Source organism: Daphnia magna, linkage group LG7, assembly GCF_020631705.1.
Source record: "Daphnia magna isolate NIES linkage group LG7, ASM2063170v1.1, whole genome shotgun sequence".
In the NCBI taxonomy this organism is placed as follows: Eukaryota; Metazoa; Arthropoda; class Branchiopoda; order Diplostraca; family Daphniidae; genus Daphnia; species Daphnia magna.
Window position 1 is genome coordinate 900,411 of NC_059188.1, and position 26,722 is coordinate 927,132.

At 40.2% G+C, this 26,722-nt stretch overlaps 6 protein-coding genes and 1 long non-coding RNA gene across 24 annotated transcripts; 3 read left to right on the plus strand and 4 right to left on the minus strand.

Moving 5' to 3' along the window:
• Positions 1–6,633: 6,633 nt before the first annotated feature.
• LOC116927305 (nuclear distribution protein nudE-like 1-A) lies at positions 6,634–10,271 on the minus strand. 3 transcript variants are annotated; one of them, XR_004396597.2, is made up of 11 exons: positions 9,950–10,271; positions 9,471–9,591; positions 9,167–9,203; positions 8,971–9,087; positions 8,747–8,895; positions 8,539–8,675; positions 7,988–8,161; positions 7,820–7,905; positions 7,651–7,718; positions 7,305–7,378; positions 7,077–7,198 (listed from the first exon to the last, which is right to left on the minus strand). XR_004396597.2 is itself a non-coding variant. In XM_032934296.2 (10 exons), the coding sequence occupies exons 2-10, from the start codon at positions 9,554–9,556 to the stop codon at positions 7,135–7,137; spliced, it is 924 nt and encodes a 307-aa protein (XP_032790187.1). In that variant the 5' UTR covers positions 9,557–9,591; positions 9,950–10,271; the 3' UTR covers positions 6,634–7,134. The 3 variants fall into 3 exon arrangements, 2 of the variants coding, with proteins under 2 accessions (XP_032790187.1, XP_032790188.1); XM_032934296.2 differs by lacking the exon at positions 7,651–7,718 and having other exon boundaries at positions 6,634–7,198; XM_032934297.2 differs by having other exon boundaries at positions 6,634–7,378.
• A 1,512-nt stretch (positions 10,272–11,783) lies between these two features.
• Positions 11,784–13,629, plus strand: LOC116927304 (ankyrin repeat domain-containing protein 54). Its single transcript, XM_032934295.2, has 6 exons — positions 11,784–12,059; positions 12,132–12,393; positions 12,452–12,602; positions 12,664–12,779; positions 12,842–12,969; positions 13,039–13,629. The coding sequence occupies exons 1-6, from the start codon at positions 11,952–11,954 to the stop codon at positions 13,240–13,242; spliced, it is 969 nt and encodes a 322-aa protein (XP_032790186.1). The 5' UTR covers positions 11,784–11,951; the 3' UTR covers positions 13,243–13,629.
• A 295-nt stretch (positions 13,630–13,924) lies between these two features.
• Positions 13,925–17,915, plus strand: LOC116927303 (multiple inositol polyphosphate phosphatase 1). Of its 7 annotated transcripts, none has more exons than XM_032934288.2 (9): positions 13,925–14,084; positions 14,150–14,282; positions 15,555–15,752; positions 16,013–16,147; positions 16,233–16,417; positions 16,486–16,753; positions 16,858–16,958; positions 17,022–17,131; positions 17,200–17,915. In XM_032934288.2, the coding sequence occupies exons 3-9, from the start codon at positions 15,581–15,583 to the stop codon at positions 17,642–17,644; spliced, it is 1,416 nt and encodes a 471-aa protein (XP_032790179.1). In that variant the 5' UTR covers positions 13,925–14,084; positions 14,150–14,282; positions 15,555–15,580; the 3' UTR covers positions 17,645–17,915. The 7 variants fall into 7 exon arrangements, with proteins under 7 accessions (XP_032790179.1, XP_032790183.1, XP_032790182.1 ...); XM_032934292.2 differs by having other exon boundaries at positions 13,928–14,149; positions 14,210–14,282; positions 15,560–15,752; XM_032934289.2 differs by having other exon boundaries at positions 13,929–14,149; positions 14,210–14,282.
• Positions 17,916–18,187: 272 nt separating this feature from the next.
• Positions 18,188–18,685, minus strand: LOC116927307. The gene is made up of 3 exons (XR_004396598.2): positions 18,567–18,685; positions 18,416–18,497; positions 18,188–18,343 (listed from the first exon to the last, which is right to left on the minus strand). It is a non-coding gene; the product is annotated as an uncharacterized LOC116927307 (long non-coding RNA).
• Positions 18,343–19,806, plus strand: LOC116927306 (coiled-coil domain-containing protein 137). The gene is made up of 2 exons (XM_032934298.2): positions 18,343–19,531; positions 19,595–19,806. The coding sequence occupies exons 1-2, from the start codon at positions 18,824–18,826 to the stop codon at positions 19,772–19,774; spliced, it is 888 nt and encodes a 295-aa protein (XP_032790189.2). The 5' UTR covers positions 18,343–18,823; the 3' UTR covers positions 19,775–19,806.
• On the minus strand, positions 19,807–23,101 carry LOC116927301. Of its 3 annotated transcripts, XM_045177219.1 has the most exons (10): positions 22,962–23,101; positions 22,802–22,893; positions 22,033–22,142; positions 21,819–21,941; positions 21,346–21,737; positions 20,933–21,282; positions 20,664–20,858; positions 20,350–20,406; positions 20,063–20,240; positions 19,807–20,002 (listed from the first exon to the last, which is right to left on the minus strand). In XM_045177219.1, exons 1-10 carry the CDS (start codon positions 23,044–23,046, stop codon positions 19,929–19,931), a joined length of 1,656 nt encoding a protein of 551 aa, XP_045033154.1. In that variant the 5' UTR covers positions 23,047–23,101; the 3' UTR covers positions 19,807–19,928. The 3 variants fall into 3 exon arrangements, with proteins under 3 accessions (XP_045033154.1, XP_045033156.1, XP_045033155.1); XM_045177221.1 differs by lacking the exon at positions 20,350–20,406; XM_045177220.1 differs by lacking the exon at positions 20,350–20,406 and having other exon boundaries at positions 20,652–20,858.
• On the minus strand, positions 22,961–26,711 carry LOC116927310 (poly(A) RNA polymerase gld-2 homolog A). Of its 8 annotated transcripts, none has more exons than XM_045177217.1 (11): positions 26,442–26,711; positions 26,192–26,376; positions 26,034–26,119; positions 25,898–25,949; positions 25,497–25,800; positions 25,332–25,433; positions 25,091–25,262; positions 24,873–25,016; positions 24,485–24,800; positions 24,287–24,402; positions 22,961–24,224 (listed from the first exon to the last, which is right to left on the minus strand). In XM_045177217.1, exons 1-11 carry the CDS (start codon positions 26,484–26,486, stop codon positions 24,094–24,096), a joined length of 1,653 nt encoding a protein of 550 aa, XP_045033152.1. In that variant the 5' UTR covers positions 26,487–26,711; the 3' UTR covers positions 22,961–24,093. The 8 variants fall into 8 exon arrangements, with proteins under 8 accessions (XP_045033152.1, XP_045033151.1, XP_032790212.1 ...); XM_045177216.1 differs by having other exon boundaries at positions 25,497–25,782; positions 25,868–25,949; XM_032934321.2 differs by having other exon boundaries at positions 25,868–25,949.
• Between the last annotated feature and the right edge of the window lie 11 nt (positions 26,712–26,722).

The window sequence follows — 26,722 nt, forward strand, 5'->3', positions numbered from 1 at the left end:
TTAAATTGGGTTTTAAACCATGTATTTCTTAAATTTTAAGGTTAGAAAAAAATAAATTAAATAGGCGAAAAAGTCGGGCTTAATTAAAAACTGGAAAGAAGATATTCTTAAAAAAACTATTCTAAGTCCAGAAGTTGCTCTCAAAATTACAAGGATTACTAGTGAAAACATAATGCCGCTCATAGCTCATTGGTAGAGCATCGGATAAGTAAGATAAAAGCATGATAAAAGTTTGGTGTTCTAGTCCCAAGTGAGTGATAATGATGATATAAAGAAAAAAACAAAACTGTTACATATTTGTAATTTAATATTGCTAGTGTAAATGGATTATCTTAATTTGACAGGTAATAATTATACAACACTAATGGCGGAATGGTTGAGCATCGTCGTGATGCACACAGGGTTTGCAGATCGGATTCCTACTAGAGGTAGCTATTATTCGCATGTTGATTTTCTTCATCGAAATTACTTAGGAGGTCACCTGAATTCGAATACTAATTTATCACAGACCATACTATAATAATATTTACAAGTGTAAATATGTAGCCTTTAAATGACAAGGATGAGTAGAGAGTAAATAATCGAGACTCATGGCTCAATGGTTGAGCATCGGCGTAGTACACCGAAGGTTTGTGGATCGATTCCCACATGAGAAAAGTTACAAATTATAAACTATCTGCTGTATCGGCTTGCAAAATCGTAGGTGATGTGTTCAACTCCAGGACGAGTGTGAAGTTTGTGTATATAGTCATACCTTTGACTTTTAAAGAGAAATGAGAGTGGTTTATAAAACAATCGTCTCATCGGGAACTATTTCTTCTACAATTAAACAGATGTATGGAAAATCTGCTTTTCGAAGTAGATAGAAAGGTGCTGGGTACTTTTGAGAATCGAACCCAGGACCACACGATTATCAATCCAGTCTTCTAACGTTACGCCATGCCTGAACTATATCTGTTATAATCTACGTTTGAATGTATATCTAGGTATGGACTGCTTATAAGGTTATAAACGAATACATAGTTCTTACAAAACATTACAGATAGCTTAATGGTAAAGCACTAGCGTGGAAAGTAGAACATCTTGGGTTCGATTCCCAACTCATCAACTAGTGTAGTCATGTAAATAAAAACAAAATTCGAATAAATATAAAAAGTTTTTATTGTCCCTCCATCCACCCACAATTCCACCACTACATTTTACATTTCACAATACAATACATCACATATACAATACATACACAAATACACTTAACTAACCCGTTGGCTGCCACGCCACTACAACTACGTTATCTACATCGCCATCAGAGGGATCACGACCAAGGGGGACTTGTCCGAAGACAAGTCCGGGCTGACACGATGATGGAAGCCGTTACGGGAATGCACACCCCAGGCAACCATCAAAGCATCGACAAGGGGGAGTTCCTAATGGTGCATTGCCTCGACGATCGACTTTGAGCCACACGGCTTGTGCAACTGTCCCACCCATGGCATATAGACCATTGGGCAGAACAGCGCTGCCGGACCCTAACAAGCTAAAAAAAAAAGGGGATCAAAGTGGGTGGCAGCCAACGGGTTAATTAGCACAAACACATTACTAAATATAACGATACCAACAAAGATGAGGCGATGACGGGGCGACCACGAGGTGAAGACGGGGCGACGGGCGAAGCGAAGACGGGGCGACGGGCGAAGCGAAGACAAGGGCGACGGGCGAAGCGAAGACGGGGTGACGGGCGAAGCGAAGACGGGGCGACGGGCGAAGCGAAGACGGGGAGACGGGCGAAGCGAAGACGGGGCGACGGGCGAAGCGAAGACGTGTGTTTGTTGGCAAACTAGAAATGATAAGGAGACTGTTGAAATGTTGTTTGTCAACAATTGGCAACACAATATAGAGGAACAGACTGGTTTTACGAAACTGAAACTTACATGAAATGATGAATGGGCCAAAAGAACCTATATATGAGATATTCCAATCCACAAATTTTTCATTGTGGATGACTTTCCTTCAGGGCCAGCATCCTTTGCATTTTAAGTTCCACGAACTAGAAATAAATGAAGAATCATGCCAATTTGATAGTGACTGCTAAAATACAAGTCTAATAACTCACCTCTGAACGCAACATCCTTCCACATGATAGGTTCTGTAGAAATTATGAGAAGATTGGTGAAATGGCGATAGTTAATGGTTGCAAACACAGCATACAGTGCACTTGTCAAATCATTCAGGGCCAGCACCCTTTGCACTTTTATTTCCACGAGCTAGAAGTAAAAGCAGAATCATGCAAATTTGATACTGACTGCCAAAATACAAGTCTAATAACTCACCTCAACACAAAATCTGGCCACTTGTGAGGCTCATTAGAAGTGAGAAGAAGGTTGCTGAAATGATGATGGTTAATGGTTGCCAACACAAATTACGGTGCACTTGTCAAATCACAATTGAGATGAATTGTTGAATGGATTAAGACCACCAAAATGAGATGATGGTATTTCAACCATATGATTTGTCATTCATAACCTTTTCTCCACAGGCAGCATCCTTTGCAGTTTAGGTTGGGTTTTACGAGCTACTTGTTAAAAGCAGAATCTTGGCTATTGGATTCTGATTAGGAAAATATAAAACTAATACCTCTCAATTAATAAATAGAATAGCTTGATTGAATGCAAAAGTAGTAGGTTCTGAAAAGTTTGTTTTTTTCAATTTAGCAGCTGGCGTAGCTGATCAGAAGTTTTAGCAGTTGCACAAAAATAATCCATTTGATGTTCTTCACTTGAATACCACATAGAAAAATTGAAAACACTTAAAAGTAGATGACACGCCATTTGTTTATATCAAACTTTCCATTGAATTGTAACACAGTTAACAAATATTCGCACACGGGTTTCACAAATTACACGTACTTCAATCAGAAAACAAATACAGAGGGACAGCAGCGCCATCTTGTGTTGCAATTTATAACACAAAATGTGAGTTTTTAAAACAATCGCTCAATTTTTTAATGGGAAAAGTGCATTTACTTGAACTTGTTAATTCTATTTCTATGACGTAAGTGTAAAGCGTAGAGGTGAGAAGTAGACAAAGACAAGGTACAGTTGACACCAGAAAATCAATTGGCAGCCGCATAAAATTGTACAAAAGCACGAGAAATAGTATGTGCCCCCAATAAACGCTCGGTATTGTACATGGCTGTGTGTTGTTGTTCTTCAACATCTGATATTGTTCCTGCACCATTCTCCAAGTTTCTCCCAGTTCAGTTTCAACAGTGGATGTCCTAAAATTGTTTCAATCAAATCGTCAAATAAAATGTGTTAGGCAATTTAATTTAATTTGACTATTTCTCTTTGCGTGCACGATAAATTTGCCGAGATTTACTAGACGGAAAAACGTCTTTAATGAAACAAGATTCCTCCTCAGTAATATCTATGCAAAAGTCAAATGATGTTGAAAAATTTACCAATTTTAAGGTTCAGCAGTGAAGGTGTTACAAGTCCATGGAAAATACAATAGCGAACACTTCTCCAACAGATGAAAAATAAGGATAAAAAAGGAAAGAGTCTTTGATCCTGACCCCTCATGAGCTTTCAGCTATTGTCTGCGCCCTTCTACTTTTGTGCCATTCTTACGTAACTCTTTCCCACGACCATTCCGCTCCAACATTTACCATGCTAATTTCTTCCACGACATGCCAACATGGGCTTTTCTATTATTACAACTAGATAACAAACAAACTATTGCAGAGCAAGAAAAATAAACAAAATATTCGTAATGGAAAAACTGGTGTGACAAGTAAAATAAATGTGACTTACAGAAAAGACAGCAATGGCCTGTCCAACAAAGACCAATACAGAATAATTTTGAATCAATTCAAGTTGAATTTCGTAAGTAAATGTATGAGGAAGCCATCCACTAAGACGGGCATTAGTAGTTGTACTTATGGTCGGATTCAACCAAGCATTAAATTAAATTTCTTCATCACCAAACTAAAAGCAAGACAAATTTTGATAATAAAATACGTTATCATTATTAGCTGTCGACGAGTAGATTATGTTTACCTTTTTGTGGCAAGATTCAAGGTGACGATGATGACGGCCACGATTATCCCCAGGTTGGAAATGCTGTGATGGACAAAGGTTGTCTAACAAATGCAAGAATAAAGAGGCGGATGTGGTTGCCTACGCTGCTCCAAGTAGCAATGTCGGCGCCAGTAATGAACCGAGGCAGTGCCAGTAGACTGCCATCAATCTGATGATATTCTACAACAGTTCCCAGTGGGGAACTACATGAGATACGCTAAGATATGTTCCATTTCAACTGGAAACACAAAAACTTATGAACGTTGTTTCTTGATTCCCGTATAAAAACCTTGTATCAAGCAATTGAGAATTCGAGGTCCACATGGCAAATCGACAGATAAAGACGAGCGTATAGGGCAAACGTGAAAAAAGGGTGGTACCTTCCCACACCTCAACTCTTAATAAAGGTGTTTCATTACAGTTATAAAAATGACACTACCCTACAGTAGTACATACTGTCTTTTCAATTTTTCACGGAAGTTTTGCTCTTTAAGTTAGGCCAATACAAGTTTTTCTCATAGAACTTGATCACGACTTACGGGCAACGTTTGTTAGCTAGGCTAGACGGAACTAGATCAGTCATCGGATGATTTCCTAAAAATCAAATAAATGGAACGCATCAACCGTATGTATAAGATGGATTTTAACAGTAACCAAACGACGAACACTAATGCTCTAACCGCAAAAATAATAGCATCTGAACTTTTAAAGATCAGTTTTTAAAATTCAAGTTTTTAAAACTGGACTATGTAACAAAAACCTTGGCTGTGGGTCAATATTCACTAATGAATCACTGAATACGTTAATTGCTTACAGGATGCTATTGATACTGAATTAGATTGAACGAACCCTTTTATGAGGAAGAGAAGTTCCCCGACTGTCATCGGTCACTCCTAAAATTTTCTCGGCCTCTATATTTCAATCAAATCCTGTTGGAAGGCTGGTGCATCTAAAATGACACATGGAGAAAACCACAGATTTACTGAACACATCTTGATGTTCATTGCCCCAAGTTAAGAATTTAAAAACAAACCTGCACTTTAGTTTTTTTCTTCACAGCTTTCTTCTCCTGGCTTAGCTTGTCTTGCTTATTTTCACGATTTTCATTCAATGATGGATGTTTTTCTTTTTCCTGTACATTAGTATGTTCCTTTTTCAATTTTTCCTCCTTATTTCTTCTGTTGTCAAATGCTGCAATCAAATCATAGCAACATAGATTTTTCTTGGGTTCCCAAGTTTTGTTATTAACTGAAAAGCCTATCCATTTAAGCAACTACTCCACTTCACCATTCTTCTCCCTAATATGATATCAAGGTTCAGTCATAATCACAAGGCTATCCATTTAATACTATTGTATTGAAGGATAGAAACAATTTCCAAACTAACCTCCAGTCAAGAATTTTTTTCAACAATGTATTCTTCTTCATCTGTTTCACTTTGTAGAAGTAGAAGCATGATTTGACAATTTTTTCCCATGGCCTATGCTTTTTCGGGACATGATTAAAATTACTTGGATTGAGCAGGCTACGGCAAAATTAACTCCTCTTTGGGATATCCTCTCGCACAACCTGAAAGGATAAAGTCAGATTTAGATGTGACCGACTAATTCTAGGATTCCAGGGGTCAAATGAAGACAGTGAAACAAGCATGGAACACCAGATTAGAAAATGTTTTCAAGGAAGTTTCATCTTACACACCAATAGATCGACAATTTTAAAATCGTGGTAAAAGATTAAAATCTATACTCACTTGTATGAAGAGAAAGAGAAAATGAGACATTTTGTTACAATTATTTACAGCTCCGACACGAGCATACCTCCACCATCTCACACTCACACACTGCATAGGGTTTTGCAGAAGTCTGCAATAGAGTACAAAGGAGGTCGTTGATAATTGGCTGTAGGGCTCGGACCCCGGTTTTCGAAAACCCGGGTTACCCGCGGATCGTCGCCAAAAATAGTCGCCCATTGGCGATCTGGGTAGTCTATTTGCTAAAATTGTCCGTCCGGTGGGACTGCCATCTGTCGACAAATGATTTTCTGCGTGGAGTGAAACAACACACCCGCAAGAGGCGTTTCCACCGGGCGGAAAATCACTCTTTCGCCCCGACCCAAAACCCCGTTCTCTGCTTGAAGTAAAAAAAAAAAAAAAAAAACACTGCTAAACAGCATCCTTTTTTATGGCAGAGCGCCAAATTTCCTTCCCTTTCTAGCATTTAAAAAAATTCTAGAATTTTTCCCTTTAGGATTAATGACATTTCTGAAAAATGAATTATACTTCTAATATTGTTTTCTATAGAAATAAAAATATTTATGGCTGTAACTTAATTACATATTCCCTAAAAATGCAAAAAATCCACCTTTTCCCTATACCTTCCGTATTAGGTTGGACTACTGCAGACAGGTGCTGCCGTCTACATTCCTGAAAACGACGACACTTGAGCCTGATCATCACTGGGCGGGATAGGAGTGAACGTACGTACCATGGTATGCCATTCCGTTTTGCAAGAATCCTTATGGGGAAATTGTACGTAACAAACTGTGCAACGGCGACGAAGTTATCTTAGTATATATATATATATTGATAGCAGGGTTTCGTTACACGGGGATCTAGACAAAAATCCATATGATACAAAACGTTTTCTTTCGAAGAAAAAAAATAATATATAAACTTCGGGGGCGGGAGAATAAGGGGAGTTGGTGTTTTATGTTTTCGGGACGAGATTATGCGTCAGAGGTCCTAGAAACCCAACAAGTTATAGAGGGACATACAAATTAGGTGGATATTTGGAAAAAAAAAAAGTCAATAAGGTACAGTTCACGTAACCGAACACATTCATATCCCTATCTCCGCTCCCACGAACGAACGAAACTAACAAATTTTGAGAAAAAGACAAAAATAATGCGATCGAGAAATTAGAGACGAGAAGAAAAAAAGAGAATGTTTCCTTTTTTTTTTTTTTTGCTATTGTTTTTCAATGTCAAGCGATCGTCACTTTTGTCGTTTTTTGCCCTGCTTTTTTTGCTTCTGTTGTAATTTCGTCAACAATTGGAACTAGTTAAGCTCGAATGATACTCTGCACCGGCGCTGCCGTCGACGCTGCACGATTCAACAATTTCCCCCTAATTTGATGACAATGAAAATTGATCGTACGAGTAAGTAAAGCAAAAGAAAAAAAAAAATCTTTATAGGTCAGCCGAGTGAGAGAGAGAGAGATTGGATCATCACCTAGTGGCTTCTTTGACCGCCCCGTTGCCCTCCTTCACCATAGTCCGGCATGTTGATAGTTTGTTCTCTAACGCCTGTAAAAGTAAACAAGGAATAAAAAAAAAAAAACGACATAAGAACTCGTATAAGAGTAAACAGACAAGTTCCCAGTCGCAAGCCGTCAAGTGTGTTAAATGAGAAGAGCCTGTTAAACTGAATTCGATATAGATTAATTCAAGCCAGCTAGAGGCATTAGATCAGCTAGCCAAACTCTAAGAGGGACAAGGGGAGGGGGGGACGGCACTGGAGAGAATTTCTTTTTTTTTTCCCTCCCTCTCACACAAGAGACTTGTGATTTGTTTGGCACCTGGGAAAGAGTGGGTAGTAAACTCCGGGTGATGGATTTTGGACGTTGCTGAGCTGCTGTCTTAAACACTACACAACAAATTGATTCGTAATGTTCCACGAATTCATCCAAAAATATATATAAACAAAGAAAATTATATCAGGTTTGGTCGACAAACTATTTATCTTACCCCAACTCGTCGCAACAAATCGCCAACTATGTTCAAGGCGGAATGCCGTGCTGCCTGGGTGATTCCTGTATCCGTAACTGACAGCGCTACAACACAAACGTTGAGCGGAATAAATAAATTTAAAAAGTTAATCATATAGAAAAAGGCTGCAATGTTTAATTTGTTTACGTTTTAGGGGCACGCTGGAGGGCAGTTTGTTGTTGTTATTGCTAGCAGGATAGGCCAGCGGCGATTTCGTGGGGTCCGATTTTTCGTTCTCGTCTACGATGGCTTTCTCTTGCTTTTCGTTGTCCGGTGTCTCATGGATGGCCTTCTGTCGAACCTGAAGTTCTTGCTTCAAATCTAATAAACATTTTTTTCAAAAAAGAAAAAAGTTTAGAAAAGAAATGGCATTAGAATGCGGTTCATCACACGACACTGTGACCTCGACCCATATGTGATTCAATGTCAGGTTACAACAGTAAGACATCTGACGTCTGAAAAAACAGGATCCTTGGGTCCTTTTCAATTCGAAAAATTGTTCACGCGAATGAAAGAACATTTCCGTCGTTTGCCTTCACGCCCGACCAACTTAACACAACGAAGGTCATCAATCTCTTCGTCTAAGAGTATATTCCTCCCTGCTCGCATGATCCAACTTTCAATGGCAATTTCTTGAATTGGATGGTCTTTGTAGTTAAGAAGCAGCCCTTAGGCAACGTGAAGCTACCGAAAATTACCTTTGGTTTCGTCCTTTAACCGTTGGACCATAACGGCCAGCGACTCTTTATCGTCTAGTTCTGACTCAAGGAATGCGTTGCGCTCGATGGCCGTGTGCAAACGTGTCTCAAAATCTTCAAGTGATCCCAGCGTGGCTCTAACAAAGTTGATGATTATTACTTTTCGAGTTTCGCTGTGAAACTGAAGATGATTCTGTCATTAGCTTACCGATTCGCCCGTTCTAGATCATCGTTAGTCTGCTCTAACTGTCTGATTCGCTTGGCTGTTTCTTCGTTTTTGGTTCGTAGCTGATGCACATGTGTCTCTAACTCGTTTACTCGAGTGTGGTGATCTCGGCTGAGTGCCTCAAATTTTTCCTGGAAAAAAGAAAACTCTTTATTTTATTTCCGTATAAAATTTACGCAACACGCAGGTTGCTTCTTTATCATTACTTTCAGAGAACTGTGTTCAATTAGTAGTCTGTGATTGGTGGAGCGTAGTTCACGGACTTGGTGTTCGGCTTGTTTGATTTGCGCTTCCAGCTCGGCTTCTAATTCTCTACTCGATTCCTGAATAGCAACACAGAAAAGGAAAGACGATTAATAAAAAAGAGGCGATGAAATGGCTTAGTTGTCATGGCAAAGTTACCTGATACTCTTCCAACTCTAGCCGGGCATCCTCTCCACTGTAAAAAGATAAGGAAAGAATCAATAAGACTGCATCAACAAAAATTAAAATGCGAAAGTCGAAATAGTCGTTAAAGCCGGCGAGGAGACTGGCAAACTGACAGTGACGTCAGGCATAGAACTTGCATTCACATCTGTATGTCGACCTGATTGACCTTCTTTGGAACAGGCTGGGACTTTCGCCAATCCTTGGCTTCGTTAGCCAGCTGCACCCATAAAATTTTGGCATTCTCGCTACGTCTTATAAAAGAAAGAAAAACACTTACATTCTCTGGAATTCTTCGGCTTTTAATCTCCAATATCGTGCTTCTTCCTGTGCGGACGTAAAGGGGGGTACTTTCGCTGGGTCCATCACGATCCAGCCAACCCAAAAAGCTGTTTGGAAACCTTGATGAAATGAAAATTCTGAATTTAGCCCAGTGTAGGAGGATATGAAAGTAAAAGTTTAAACTTTAGCATAACACCCCCACAGCAATGGGTAGGGATGATTATTGCACATTCACAGAACAGCAGACACCCGTTTGCTTTGGCAGAGAACATTCCTAGCTCAATGATACAAAGTACATTTCCAACTAAGGGAACAAACATGGTGCAATGACTAAATATTCAACCTGCCCATTTACAGAACCAAGGTTTTGGGTAAAATAACCTCGAACATTTGAGCAACATGGACAAAACAAAATGCCCCACTTGTTTTGGATTAGGTAAATACTAGTTGTCAGAAAAAAAGCTTTTCTCGTTCTACCTCTAGGAAAATCGATCGTGTGCTGTGCTGTGTGTGTATGAAGGTGATGGTAGGAGTCGATGGCCAGTGACGTCAAACTAGGCTATAGGGCTTGCCAGAATCCAAAAGTTGGTGTGCGCTGTTGAGATTTCCCTATTGAAGAGAAATTGCCACTCCTTCTTGAATTCGAATATTTATCGCACAATCCACAAACACTTTTCTTATTATCTTCTAAATGAAAACGAGTATTGAACGAAACACGCCCCAGCAATACTGGGTTGCTTAGCCAACACACACAAATGTTTTTCCTTGTCGAAGACAGGACGCAGACTACAAGACTCTAGACGCAGTCGGCCGTTGAACAAGCTGGGAAAACTTCGATCGAGGGCCACCTAGCGGCCGCTGGCGTCCAAACCGAGAAGGGACTAACTAACAGGAGAATGTCCCAACAGACAATTGAACTCGAACGACTCGTTCGGACAATCGACCTAGAAGAAAACTTGTATTTAACGGTATTTAATTCGGCAAGTACTCGCCGTACATTTGTTATGTACCTAAATCACCATGCTGTAAAGATAACTCTTTTTTTTTTCATAACCTCTAACGAGCAGGTTTTTATTCGATGTCAGGTACGGTTACGTTATACGTTATTGTCGCACCCATCTTGATTCGAAATCTTTAATCGTACCTACCACTTTTTGCATACACGAACACCGTTCGTGTTCGGGTTTATGGAATATTGAACGCATTTCTTCCGATTAGAAAGCCGTAGTACTGTGAAATGTGACGATAGATAGAAGAATGGATGCCTCAAACAATAAGTTAAATAATAACAGAGCCTAAGGCAATTTAATAGATAGCTAAAGGCTTTGGCCATACTTTCTATCGGAGAATGTTGGCATCGCACCTGAATAAAAGATCAAACAGCATTTTCATCTAATTGCGGGAGAGTGGGTACCGCAGGTGTTAAATGCTCAGTCGTGATGAAGGAACGCTGCAATTCGTTTTCTCTCTGTATAAATTAGAAGAATTACGAACCACATTTCCAAATGTCATGCGGGTGACCTGGAGTGTCAAGAGGTACCGAACTCATGCCTTCCCTCAGGCACGAACGCGGACATTCTTTCTAAAATGGTGAAATGTTGGTTGTGATGTCGCACGGTTCCTGTTCGTTTTCCCGCTTCATTGACGTGACCGTTTCACATAAAGCCAACGGGGATATGCTGAAGGAGATATAAATGAAGAAGTGTTTTTCTTAGGTCCGTTGGTCTTTTCTCATGTACTACACTGATGCGTACTCCAGGAATAGGAAAACTAAACCCACCGGAAGTGGGGCCGGTTCAGTCGGTATGTCAGTCGGGTAACACGACCATTTTTTTCTTTTTTTTTTTTTTTTACCTGCTGCAGTTGAAGGCAATCTCACGCATATTATTACATACATCTAGTTTGAAATCCACGTGATTCTGTTAGGGGAAAAAGGCATAAAAATGCGTTACTCTAAAGTAATTTTGCTGGCTAATAATTACGACAGGAAATTTGAGAAAAGATTTCAGATTATTACAGGAATTACAATTATGTTAAAGGGCTCATTTCCTTTGTTATAAAGCAATTGGTCTTGACCTCTTGATCTACGCTCTTGGTGCATTAAAAGGGTGCTGGAAAACAAATAATTGGCGGCGGAAATGGATAGCAAGATCATTATTCTATAATCGACGAACGTAAAATTCGTTGAAAGAACGTCGGTGAGAGTTGTAGTAATTTCGATCGGGCATTGAACGCCATCTTTTATCCATTGGATTGCAATTTTTTGTCGATAGATGTCTCATTAAACCCTTTTTTCGGGTTAGTGTACTCGAAATCAAACCGCTCCCGTGTTCTTTCTATCGACACTATAGTTTTGGTTTCCACAAAACATATTGAGGACGCTGACCTTGTAGATTGATGTCGAAGTCAAGTTTTAGAATATTGGATCCCAACGTTTCCATCATCTCGAGAAGACTTCTCAGAGTTAACTATAACGTAAATGGCTGCTGTTGATTCGGGAGTCGAAACAGAAAGTGAGAGCTTCAATGAAGATAGTAGCAACAGTTTACCATCAACTCCCAAAGTCGAAGACGAGGGCTTACATGGAGTAAGTTTTTGTCACTGCTAGGATCTTACCTCTAGATGAGACAAGTGTAATCAAACCTGTTTCTTTGTCCAGGTTAAACAGAAGGTTCATCTGTCGAAACCAGTGGTCCAACAGTTCAGTGTAGACCCACCAGCAGGGCTTTCATTTGACAATCTCAGACCATGTTTAAATTTTGGACAAGGGTATGAAGCCCAGATGTTGGGCCAAAATTACCCAGATGCTGTAGGATTGCCTTCTTTTAACTGTAAGATGAGAGCCAGCCGAGGTGTCAGAGTTGTACGTTTTTATCAGCAGAGCAATGCAAGAAGCTGGAGTAAATGGAAACTGTACTTGGGTAAACAAAAGAGTACCCAAGCCCTGTTAACTTAATTCATAAAATGTGAATGTTATAGGTGAGAGAAAGCTTCGTCTTGCTGCAAACACAAATGATTTAGATCGGCTGAAGTCTTTGCTGGATTCTGGGATCGATCCCAAATCTTGTGATGAATTTCTACGAACTGCTTTACACCTAGCTGCCTCCAAAGGTTATACAGAAGTAGTGAGGTATTTCACAAATGTAGACTGTTTTCCTTTGACATTTGTAATATTTTTCTTGTCTTGGCAGATTATTGTTACATTATGGTGCTGATCCAAATCAAATTGACTCGCTTGGAAATACACCTTTGCATTTAGCTGTATGCACAAATCATGTAAGCGTTGTGACACTGCTGCTCCGATCAGGTAAAATCACAAGTGTACGATACGATACTTAAATAAATTTATTACAACTTCAACAATTATAGGAGCCAACTTGCGCCTTCTTGACCGGATGGGGAGAAATCCGCTACAGCTGGCAGAATCGAAATTAAAACTCCTACAAAAGAGAAATATCGGTGAAAACTTTATGCAAATCCACTGTGAAGTTTTACAAGTAAGTTGAAAATTTCATTAGCTCTAGCCTGGAAGTTTCCAACAACATTTCGATTTCTCATTTGCCCAGGTGGTTGAAATGTTAAAGACGTACCTGGAGAAAACCGGGCAAGATGACGAAGCCGAACTAATGAAATCCTTTTCAGAGAGGTTAACGTTGAACAACAATTCAGTTGGCAGCAATAACAATAACAACAGTGACATGGAATCAAGTGTAAAAGAACTTCTTGCCAGCCTGACGGCGCTCAATTTGAAAAAGGAATCCGATAACTGAAACAATGCCTTTTGGCGTCAGTTATTGTCCAGCAATTGGTACGGTCTCCCCTAGTTGTAATCACCAAATTCTCATGACAAAACAAATATTGATAAAAGTATCTTAACCATTTCCAATAAACCTTCGATGACACAATACTGAAAGAAGTCCCCGTCTTTGTGACATAATTTTTCCCATGAGAATTTATAATTAGTTACAAAGAATTTATGTAGTTGATGTCTAGACTATGTCTAGCGTAAAAGACGTGCCACTGCCTTATGAAAGCAAGTGGCGAACGGAAAATTATCTCAAGTTTTTAAACACAGAAAAAAAAGGTAAATTAGTTTTATCCCGTGTTAATTTGTTAAAGCCGTCCCTGGTGAATAAGCAATACATGATTTTAACAAAGCTCTTTAAACATTGATTTTCTTATGTTAAACAAAGTGTATCGAATAGAAGCGCTGCATTTAAATACGGAAGTTTACAACCGGTACATTTCGTGCATGGAATTGTCAATTTGTTTTTTTTTTCGAATGCATTTTGAATTACGTATTCTGCTGCGACGTTTGCCAAGAAAATACGGGAAAGACGTAGCTCGTAGTTGAGCAAACACATTGGGGGCGGCGCTACGTGTCCCTGGTTCAATCAAATTCCTCGGTCACCTCCCGTCTTCTTGCTACACACAGTATTCTACTCTCTAGCTCTCCAGGCACTAGCCGGGTTAGAAAGAAACCTCCGCAACAAAAATGCGTGTGTGTACTAGCATTAGTGCCTCGAGGGTTTCTGATGATTCGGGAAAAACCTGTTATGGTGTTTGGGCGACGGAGCAGAAGGCAACAAGCGCCACTCCGGTACACTCGTAGGTAAAATATTCTCTTCTTTTCGTTCTGCGCTGCTGAGGCCCTAACAACAAGCCATCTTCTTTAAGGTGTGCCCGTGTCCTACAACAATTTCTGGTGAAAATGTTTTTTTAAATTTTGTTTTAAAGTTGACTTGGTTGACATCCGGTTGTAAGAACAAGCTATACTGCACTGTCGACTGCCACCTCATCCGGTCTACAGGTAACTTTTATTTCCTTTATTTTTTTTTTATTTACAGTGCAGCTTCCTTTTCATACTATGTGTGTGTACACTACACGAAGGGCCATTGTCCAAAAAGTCTAAGCCCTTCAATCGATCGCCAAAAGTGGTATTTGCAGTCTGCTAAATTCGTATTCTTTCATTCGTTTACAGCTATTGTTTATTATATGTTTTTGCAACCCTATTCATGTCAAAATCGTTTCCTAGCCCTGTAGGTAAGCGTAAATGATATTGCGTTTTAATGGAACGTGTAATGAAACCTACCACGGAAGTAAAATAATATTCAGTGCCTAAACGATGCGCAGCGGGCTAAATCGACAACACATTGATAAATGTTTTTTCTTTTATGGTTATTTTCTTTTGAGGAATTATTGCGCGTCACGTCTCTTTCCTCCCTCCTACTCAATACGACGACCGGGTGGAATCGAGAGTAAGGATGATCCATCTTCGATGAAAAGAACTGGAAGTACGCGATCGATCAGCGTGCAAAAAAAAAAAAGTTAGCCCAGGCAAACGAAGATGAAAAAGTTTTTATTCCATCGTTCTCTTTTCTTTTCTTTTTTTCCATCTGCAGAGTTGTTATCTTGATTGGAATCTATTCATCTTTGATATTGGCTGACGGTCGGACTCTTTTTGTGTTACTTATCGGTACCCTGCTAGGCTCAAACATTTTACTCAAAGACGGATAAATAACAAAGAAAAAGGAAATATCCTCGGGGATCGCTAAACAAGGGAATAACGACACAGCATCGATCTTTATATAGTACACGTTCACGCAGGGAAGAGTTCATAATCCATTTATGTATTAAGGGCTGGTCGAATACCGCGCTAGAGACCAAGGAAGAACGAGGAGGCTCTCGGGATTTTGTAAACGCTCGTGAGAAAACAATTCCATCTCCTTAAACACATTTTTTTTTTTTTGTAAAAAAAAACCACGTCTATACGTAGCGTGAAAAAGAGGTCCGATGGAATTTTTATTAGTATATAGACGACTTGGACAGTGAAGTGTGTGCCTCCGTTATGCCTTTCGCTCCAAGGATCGATTTGGTAGCACGGATGAATATGGCCCAATAAAAAGAGAGTGTCGGAGACTGTTAGCACCCATACAAAGGACGATCATTAGCTCTTTGTTCAGTCGTTAAAACGTTGTGACAGAGAACAGCTGATATAAAAAACTAAAATAAAAAAATGGTGAAAGGAAAAGCCGAAGGAATAAAATCGGAATAATCTTTTCTGAATTCTTTTTCCTTTTAGCGCAGTAGGCGAAAGCGGAATCGCTGATGGCGTCTATTTGGCTCGCAACCGTCGCCTTTATTTGGATGACAACGTCCATTGGTGCAGAGTTTCTACGAGATTGCCACACGACCGACCCCAAACCTTACATTTATTATGCCACAAGGACGCCCTACGAGCTCATCAATAACGAAGATTCGTCGCCCATTTTCGCCGCTGGTAAAGTTCCGTCCCAACTTTCCCGAATTGTCTTTACTCACTTAAACACAAGATACACTTTCAAAAAATAACTTGTCCCCAAATACTGCTAGTTTGATTAATCTTTATGTTAGGGCAGTGACCGACCTTGGGTGTTTTATTTAAAGCCGAAAACATTTCAATGTCATTGTGACGTATCCCGAACACGCCCAAAAAAGCCGCAATCCTAGCAATCACTTTCTGTTTTTCTCTTACTTTCTCACTGGTTATCACCACCACAGGTTGCAAGGCGGTTATGTTTTGGATGGTGGCACGTCACGGTACACAATACCCATCGTCCCGTGATGCTTTTCGCATGAAAGATCGCCTACCAAAATTGCGTAAAACGATTCTACAAAACCACAAAGAGCGACGAGGTTGTAATCGCATTCGATTGACATTCTCCACCAAGGATTCTTTATCATCTGATTTTATTTGACGGTCATTTCGACATATGTATAGGGACGCTTTGCCAACAGGATATCGACGGACTGAGCAACAACGGAAGTATCCGCATCGATGACGATTTCGACGAAAAACTGACCCCAACTGGCCGTGAAGAGTTACTTGTTTTGGCTCGACGTTTCCGCGGTCGCTTCGCCGATTTCTTTAACAGCCAACCGGCTTTCAACACACAAGACTATCACGTAAATACGCTAACAACGAATACTGTAATAGAATCGTGAATAATGAGAGTCTAATTATACCTTGACAGTTCCGACATATAGCCAGCTTGCCTTCTCAGTCGAGCGCGAGATCTTTTTCACGAGGCATTTTCACTAACGGGGACATACAATTGACGGAGGCGCCAGTGGGCGACAGGCTCGTCCATTTCTACGAAAACTGCACCCGGTGGAGGGAACAAGTTGAGGAAAAAGGAATGTTGGAACAAGAGCTGACACTATTCCGGCAAAGTGTCACGTTCCAGAACACCCTGGCTGACGTGACCACACGCCTCGGTTTCCAATATAATATGTCCTCTGGTACGTATATTGGGAAAAGGATAAAGTAAAAATGCAGCACAGCTGTCATAACGTAATCTGTTGGGTGTTATTTTTTGTTTTTGTTTTTGTTGACTTCACGCTAGATGACATGCTGATGATTTACGACATATGTCGCTACCAAAAAGCATGGTATTTGGAACAAATTTCGCCCTGGTGTGCAGCTTTTACATCGGAGAATCTTAAGGTAAATTAACGTGAAAATTACATTAGGATGAACTGAGCGTCCTATAAATAATGAATTTTAAAGGTTTTGGAATTCGGTGAAGATCTGGAAACATACCACAAACAGGGCTACGGTCACGAACTCAATTACCATCAAGCATGCCCGTTGGTAGAGGACTTGGTGACACGAATTAGGTACACATATCACGTTACCGAGATAATTGGGAAAGCTATATTAATTCTGTTTACTTTGTATGACGCAGAGCTTTCAAAGCTAATAACGGAACAGAGAACCAGCAAAGAGGCGTGTTCTACTTTACTGAAGGCGAAGGTTTACTACGTTTCATAGCACGAATGGGTTTAGCAAAAGACGAACAACCCTTGACGAATGACATGACGCCTTCGGCTGAGAGAAAGTGGCGGACGTCGTTGATGGGTTCGTTCGCCGCCAACGTGGCCGTTGTCCTCTATCGTTGTTCGGATGACTATAAAATACAGCTGTTCGTCAAAGAAGATGTTGTCCATTTGGACCAATGCCAGAACGCATTGTGCACTTTTACCGAGTTTCTCGACTACTTGGGCTCTGTAGCCGACAATTGCGGTCGGGACGACGGATGTAATCCCAATGCGGCAGTGATTACTTTCGCTTTATCGCAACTAATCGTCATTTCCCTTCTCGTCATTACCCATACTTTTTTGTGGTTTTAAAAATCGCTATTTTCATGATCTTCCATTGCTTTGTTTAAAATGTGAATTCTCGACATCCTCGCTCGTTAATATTTAGTTCAAGGCTTCCAATTCTCGTTAGTGTTAACACTGTGAGTCAGAAAATGCGTTAAAATCTGTGGAAATGTACTGTACTAAATACCTAGCAAATATTTTCCAGCGTGACCGCGAACGTCTGATTTTACATTCAAAAGGGATGACACAATCTTAACAGAAAATATGGAGATTGCAATACATGTACATTTTGTGACTAGGGAGACTTTCAAAAAACTATCTGTAAAAGGTTAAAAACATTTTCGCATTTTCAGTTCAGTGAGCAGAAAAGCTTTGAGGCTTGTATCTGTCACATGCTGTTCAATCATCTTTTTCGCCTGCTCACCTCCATCCTTCGATAATGCTGCAAGAGTTTCTGCATAAGCAATCCAGACACAATTGCTGCATCCGGACATGCAGCAATTGATAGGCGGATCCATCAAAGCTTTTCTTAGCTCTTCAGTTGCCCTTTCAGAAGATTTTTTTTTATCATTTGGAAAGTCAGTTTCTTCAACAGATCCAGTTGCAAACAGACGACACTTTAGAGCCCTTGATGAGGATATACCAGACACAGTTCGAGATGGGTGCAAAATGAGCAAACAAAGTTTCCATGCTCCCTTCCTTGCTAAGAATCTCTCCATCCAAAACCTGACGACGGATAGTTAAAGAAGAGTATGAATCTCTAATGTGAACGAAGAACTTATAAAGTCATAGACTGACATTAAACGTCTAGGATTGTAGCTGCATAGACTGATTTCCCACCCAATATCTTTGTTCCATTACCAGGGAAAGGAAGGATTCGCTAGAGAGATTGACGAATTCGATTTGTAGATTACATCAAACACGGAATAGCACAAAACGCACCACATACCCTTTAGAAGAAGAAATTATGATGAAATCACAAGCAGAGGCAGCACACAAGTTCGTTAAGTGTTAACTTTCAATTGACGTACTCCTTGTTTTTTGTCTGCTAATTGTCGTCTGCTGCACATCTCCAACACGTGACAGAGAACTGAAAATTGTGTTTTCTACAATTACAAGTCTGAAACAAATTTTAAAGATTGTCAGACACTATTTTTATTCTGACTTAGTTATTATATCTGTACAAAATAACAAAGTGCACTTAAAATGGGTAGAAAGATTCCAGCAAAGAAACATCACGGAGTAAAAGATCCAGAGAAGCAAGCAGAGCGTCGGAATGCTAAAATCAAGCTGAAAATTAACGAGGCTCCTGTTGATATTGACGACCAAGAAATTCCCAAAAAACTCAAGAACTTGTTTGAAAGAAAAAAATACAAAAAAATGAAGTTGGTTGATGACGAGCCTGCACCAATAAGGAAAGCTGGCAAATCAGAAGCTAACCCATACAGACCTCAACGTCCCATAAAAAAAATACCCAAGTTTGAAAGATATCCAGGAGAATCAGATCGTGATTTTCTGTGGCGAACTGAACTAACAACCAGAGATTACTTAAAGAAAGCCAAATTTGAGGACAAGTATGATGTTGATGTGGAAACTAATGAAAGAACAGGTGAAATGGATATTAAGAAACGGGATAAGAATCTAAAGTTCATTGAAGATGGAGCAAAAATTGAACCTAAAAACAAATGGGAAAAAAAGAAATTGAAGAAACTTGAAAAGCTGCAGCAAGAACGAGAAGAAAGAAAAAAACTGAAGAAAGAAAAATTCAAAATGAGGAAACTCTTTAAGAAAAATAAAAGATTGAAGCAAGATGACTTTTCTGTATTGAAGCAGGACAAGGTTGAATTTGGCGATGTCGCTGAACGGCCCCCTACACTTACAGCCAAACCTAGAAAATCGAACGCTATGCAAAACGTAAGCTAAATAATTTAACCTTCTCAAGAGATATATTTTAATACTCTTTCTTGTGTATTCTAGCCGGGGAACCGGGATCTCTTGCTCAAAAATATGGAGCAAAATGACAAACCTTCGTCTAACCTGAGTGGCAAAAGAAAAGACCTTTCAGCCTTAGATCGAGCAAAACTAGAGGAGGAACGTCAACGAGTTGTAGATCTCTACCGAAAGATGCAAGCATTAAAAAATGCCAATAGAGCCTGAACATTTAAATCAATACAACAATTTTCGCTGAATTCTTTTAAATATTTTATTAGACATTATTTTAACACTTCTGGTTGGCTCAGTTATTAGTTAGCTGCAGAAATGTTTGTTAAAAAATTATGAGAAATCGTAAATGTTGCGTCAGAGGATGGAGTTAATCCATGCCACGTACAGAACGAAGGCGGTCCAGCAGTGGTTCGACAAGCTCATCAATTCGAGCTGACATTCCTATAAATTTGAAGTACACATTTGTTAGTATCATGTTACCTTTCATAGGAATTAACTTGCCTTTGAACTGAGTGGGATCGGGTCCTATCATTTTGATCAGAGCAGGCACTTCACTATGAGCAATATAGGCAAACCGGAGTAAGCCTTTCATACAACGAAAGATGTGTTCTTCGCCATGTTCAGTACTAAAGAATTGTAAAATGGCCATCGCTAACTCAGTGGCTACGTCATCGAAAACCTGCAAAACAAAACCAAAATGCGCATTAATCATTTCATATAGATTAGCTTTCTAATGATTAAATTTTTGAATGTATAAGCGATAGTCAAATTTAAATGATTAGTCGAACCTTCGAAAGAGCACCACGGGGCATCAATTCAGCAAAGTCACGAGTGCGTTCCATTTTCTGTCCACAAACCATGCAATATTAATGAAAAGTCGCCATGCTCGTCATATTAAACACATTTGGTGGGCAATGAAATACAAAACATGAAACGTAAAAGTGAAAAAAAAAGGGATTGCAACAATGTCAACATCTATCTGATGGATAAAGGAAGGATGCTTATTATTGACGCAAACCGAAATACAGCGGGTGAATCTCATCTGCAGCAGGCTGAAATGTTGTGGAATAAAATTGGAACTGATACCGACCACTGTTTTTACCTCCTTGATGGCCAGGTTATAGATTATTGCACTGCCCCTGTCTTGAAGGAGAGGGTTATCAGACAGCAAGGCGGTTACGGCCACTTTTGTTGTGACACGTATGTTACTCAACGGCAACGTGGTGTGCGGAGCTGTCCATTCAGATATGTACAAAAGCCATTCTGAGCTAGAACCATTTTCAAACAAGTTGCACATCTAAAAACAAAAAGAAATGTGTTTCAGATATGATCCCCCTTAAAAAAAAGAACAAATGTATACAAAGTACATACAAACAGTGCAAGGGCTTCCTGTTCTGACATAGGTAAACGGTCAATATTGTGAGCATAGTTCATGAGAACGTGATCACGTCGATCTTGATGAAGTATCAAAATAACGTCGTCTTTCAAGGCAGCGGAAGCAAGAACCGTGAGCAACTGGACACGTAGTCGGTCATTGCAAGGCTTATCGTCATTGAGCCATTTGGCAATAAAAAGGAGAAAGTTGTCTCCTAACGCCCACGAGCCTTCGTCGTCGATGACGTATTGCTTCAATTCTGCCATTGACTGATGATCGTCATCTTGGCCTACTTTAGCGATGCATTCCGCCAAGCTTTCATACTCTTTTCTTATGTCAATCAAGTCTAGAAATTAAAAACAAGTTATACGATGTATTTTTCAATTAAATTATTCAGCAGATAAATTACCTTTGAAAACGATGGGCGGTTCCCTTGGTGCCTTCGAGTTCTCTTCTTCCGATCCTTCTCGGGCGGTATTTGCTTCGGATGCGTCGGCCATTTTCTTTTCAGACGCAGAGGTTGACGAACTGGACTGTCGCTCTTGTTGTAGCTGTTTCTTAGCCTTTTTTTTCTCCAACTTTTCTACTTTTTCCAAGATGGTGTTTCGACGTTCTTCGAGTTTGAGCGAGTCGCGTCGGGCGTCTTCAATCGCCCTCTCTAATGCAACGGCTCCCGGTGAGGGTGCACGGTTGACGCTTCGTCGACCTCCGTCTAAATCCAACGGCAATACCGGTATCCCGCCCTGGCTGCTCGATGCACTCAGACTGTTCAAGAGCGGCTGCAGACTCTGCCCAAACGGACTAAAATATCGATAATTTGCGTCAGAATCGGGACGAGCCGTGAAATATACATTTATCTGTAGAGGTGAATATGTGTCTCACGTGCTAAGGACTTCCGTTGGCAAATCGAGAATGTGTTGCGGGATGGAGTTTCCGCACAGAAATTGAGCAAGTTCGTTGGAGAAATTATTGCAATTATGTCGCAATAGATGATACGCATCAGGCCTGTCGGGATACACAAACAAAAAAAAATAAAAAAAAATTATAAATAAGAATAGGGGACCGAACGCTCCCCGGTGTGATGACAGCATCCAACCTAAATGTGGAATCGGCCAAGCCTTGAACGTAGTCAACGAAGATGGCGAAGGGTATTTGAGTGACTCCGAGGGGATGTATTTGGTTAGGTTGGCCTAGGATGGTCTCGCCCTTTCGTCCGTAAAAAGGCAGCCAAAGACATGCGGGGTAAAAAAAAACAAAAAAGAAAGACAAATGAAACGTGCCTAACGAATAGAACCACTAAATTTAACCAGTTGTTAATAAAGGTATCAATAGATTAATCCAGCCCAACCCGTATTGCTACTACTGTTTGACAACGAAGGGAAAAAGAGGGTAAGAACATAAGGCGCCTCGCTAGGATATTTTTAGTTCAAGTCAAAGGGGGGAGGGGTGCTACAGGGATTCTAGTTTATTTCTGTCACGCTTCTCCATCGCAAGAATGGTTTCTTTTAACTCTATATGGGCCAAATGGTCGCTCTGCGCTGTTGACGTTTCTTTGCAAGTTTTCGAGAAATTAGACATTTGTTAGCTTTTATAGAAACGAATTTTGCTCTAATCTAGTTATAATGGAAGGATTTTAACATGGATGTTGCATTTGTTATAACAGTTAGGGGAAAGATGCAATCCCAACATTCTTAGTTAGTTTAGCTTGAAAGTTCAGTTAACATTTCTAAGATTTAGTTTTAAAGATCACAAGGTTTTTTTTTCTCCCTTAGGTTCTTTTAGTAGATTGTACAAATAATTGTTGTGTGTGTCAAGGATTTAAATCTCCCACTAAAATTTTTAAGGGAAAAAGAAAGCAGACTAACTGGTAAGCAACTGGCAATGCCTTGACCCCCAAAAAAATATTCTCGACCGTAGACAACAACTCCAGTGTGCCAAATTCCATCAATTTGTTTTCCTTTGAAATGCAAGTAAAAAGGCTTGTTTAAAACTCAGAGTTGACAGAGCAAGTGTAACTACATCTACCCAATATAGCAGCAGACATAAGTTGAGCCATTCCTCTTGTCATGTCGTAAATGTGGAGACAAACTGCAATTGTTTCATCCTCCATGATGACCACAAACAATCAAGCTACAGAATTGCTGAGTGGAAAAGCCTCTACTAAAACACTTTCTTGGATGAAGGCTAGCAATCCACTAACAAAGGAGGCCAAAGTGAATGCAGTTCTGCACGATTACTTTAAAATATCTGGTTGACGAAGCTACAAATACACAACCGAAGGTGGACGTTGGTGTAACATGTTTTGCACGGACCTTTCGCTTTTAAACTTCCGTTGAGTGTTTTGACAGGCGCTTCTCGATTAAATACTGCTAGTAAATAAACCCGAAACGTCACGATGACCAACTTTTTTTTTTATTTCTTTTAAAAAATTCGTCTGCTGCCAAGTGTTTTGAATTTTTAAACAACAGATGGCGATTGGAAATTGGCGGGAAGTTTGACAGGCACCAGCCAAAAGCATGAATTCTCCCACGGAGACATGAACTTAATGGTTTAAACGATAGTTTTGATTGATTGCCAAATTGTATTCCAAAAGAAAATTTACACATAATTCCAAAACATGAACTGAAAACAACATTCAGGCGAAAAAGCCATAGCAGCGCCTTAATATATGGGAACAGATTAAACAAATCGTATATGACTCCAATGTAAATGCATAGTCCATTCTAACCAATTAACGCCTCTTCTTCTTTGCGCTTGCACGCTTTTCTTTGCTGGAGACCAGATGGTTACTAGGAATTAGTTTCAAACAAATGCAAAAAAGGAACTCGGGTCAAAATAGTGCACACATACAGAACATTGGATAAATCTTGACTTTACGCCCAAAAGATTAGAAAAAAATTGGCACAAGACTTTGCAAGGCGAAAGGACAAATGGCAAAAAGAAATGACCGGCAAACTAGCTCGGAATTTTCTTTTCCCCATGGCTCAGAAGTCGTTTTTCCCTCTTGTTTTTCCACACATAGCTAAACAACAAGTTTAAAATTTAAAGAAGGCAAAATATTTTTAATTTTCTCCCTCTTCCTGTATCATTGGCGGCTATCTATTGCGCCGCATGCGGCATGGATCGGCTTTCTTAGCTAAAGAATCAGCTGTTGCATTTAGGTCATAACACTCGACAGATCCTTGGTCTGGCTAATTTTAGCAGCCGATTGACGAAAAACATCGACAATTTTCTGGAACGCCGCAGGATCGTATACAGAGCGAGCCGTGTTGGTCCGATCAAATGGCTCTAAACCCGAACGAAACATGCATTCATCGAAAAACATTTTAATTATCGTAATACTATACTACCTTCGATGCATATGTACTTCCAATGATGTGGATCATTTTTAGGAGACATATACTGTCGACACTGTTCCAAGGGAATTGTCCCACCAAGTCTTATAGACATTGCGTGCGCACCGTAACTGAAAATGCCAACCAAAAACATAAGTGGCCTATGGTGCGAAGATGGTAAGAAAAAGCTGAAGCTGTCAACGCTTCACATACTTGAAATGATGCGCGTAGTAGTCTAGAAATCCGGCAAACAGCTGACCAAGTGTCATATGATTATTGGACCGGAGTACTTTCAACTCTTCTTCTGTGAAGGTTTGCAGCCTTCGAATATCTCCTTCTGGCCAGAATCTTTCGGCTCGCACCTTCTGCAGGCAAGGTAGGACTGGTACATGGACTCCGGCTTGAAGGTAATAAATTACCATCAACGTCAACGAATAACTTGACATGGTCATCGATTTCGCTTCATTGATGTCATGCTGCCTCGCCCATAGCTTTACCGCCAATACTAGCGGCCGCACTCGCCAATCCACTATTTTCCAAGAAAAATAATTTGCTACTAACTCCAGTTGGAAATGACATAGAAAATTGGTTTCACACTTACATTGTGCGTACGTTTTGAGAAGGTGTGTGTTGCGGATGCCAACGATATTGTTAAAGTTTAGATCCACTTCTAAGTTAGTGATACTGTCATAAAACCTTAGGATGGGAACTTTGGCTCTGATCACATCCAACTTGGTAAGAAAACCTGTTAAGAGTACCAGTTAAAAAATATAAATAAAATAAGTATGTCAATGAAAATCACAAGTCGGATTCACGTACGACATTGTTTAAGGGCTTTTTGGACACGATAGAGATACTCCAATGCATGAAAACGCTGATCGACATCGTGCCCTGATATGACCAGGCAAAGATCCATATCACTGCTCTCTCCGCCAAAACCTGATACGCTGGATCCGACAATGTACAAACCGCATTGATGCAAATAGTAGCTCTGTTATTTTGAAAAAGAAACGACTGTTTTACTGGGAAATCCGGGAATAAGATAACAACCAATATTCACTCTAATGTAGTTGTGGACCATTTCTCGAAGTCGTAGTTTACGCCGCAGAGTATCTTGAGTTTGTTCGTGGCTGGTGTACTTACACCAAATGGCATGGGATAACTACATTAATAACAATTTTCAATGTGGGGAGGTTAGGATTTGAAATTTACTTTTGTCAGATACCCTATCCCATTCGCTTCCATTGAGCAAACTGTCGGGCCGGTGTGAACGTAGCTGAATGTTAAGTAGGCAGGCTGATGGGACTATGGGCGGCAAACCTTCGCAGCAGTCCTGGAAACGGCGTTTGGGACGGGAGGCCACAGGTTCCCCGCCGCTCGGTTTTGCTGATGAAGGATTAAGAAGGGGACTTGGGCTACGACTTGTTCGATTGTTCTGGTAGTGCCGTTTTGTTCCCCTTGGTTCGTTACTGTCGACACTGCCGCTGCAGCCACTTCCTCCATTATTTCCCCTAATGAAACAGGAACCCCTTGGAATTTGTAAAAAAAACAACAAAAAAACAACACACCGTCAATTCTTCGATCATCGAATAGTACCTAATTTGGCTGCTTTTTGGGAATGCGTGCCTGTACTTTTGAAAGTGGCCGGGCGTTGACGATTGAGATGAGATTCCGCTATCTGTGGGAGAAAGTGATCTGATCTCAGTATTTTTCCGACAGTCAATCGCCATCAAGGGATGATTCAACTCGTTAAATTTCTCACAATGACGTCTCTCCTGCTCATCATCACAGCTTTGAAATACTTCATCTTCATATTTTGATGGGCAAACATTTGACTGTGGGATTGACCTGCAAGAGAATAATGGGCTAGGCTGGCTCTGGTCTCGCTGACAAACATTGTTTGAAATTTCCGCATAATACTTTTGATTGAATGATGATGAACTACATGGTGGGTTTTCATTCAGATGGTGGTGAGACAAGGATCTATACATGCCTGCATGAGGATTCCTATGGACAGGGTGAGGGGGATACCTCATATTGCAGTTGGGCATGTAGTTCATCAGGGACGGGGAAAAAGGTTGAAGATTTTCACTTTGAAACATTATCTAGGAAAGAAACAGACGTTAGACGAACAGATGCGTTTCAGGCACTCGAAGGCTGGAGATCCTACTTTTCCGAAAGGATCTGCAACAATGTAATAGTGGAGAGGGTGCATCCGATTTCTAACACCGCCTTCTGAGTCTGTAAACAGCAGCAAAATATAACTGACGGCAAGAAATGGCCAAGTATTACGCGATTGAATGATAGAATCAAGAGAAAACGTTCTCCCTCATTCCTTTTCTTATTAAAAAAGCCTTTTTCAAAAAGCCGGATTAAATTATACATGTGACCACTTGTACGTCAACTTCAAATGATTCTAGCAGAAGGCGCAACCCAGCCAAACCTGCGGTG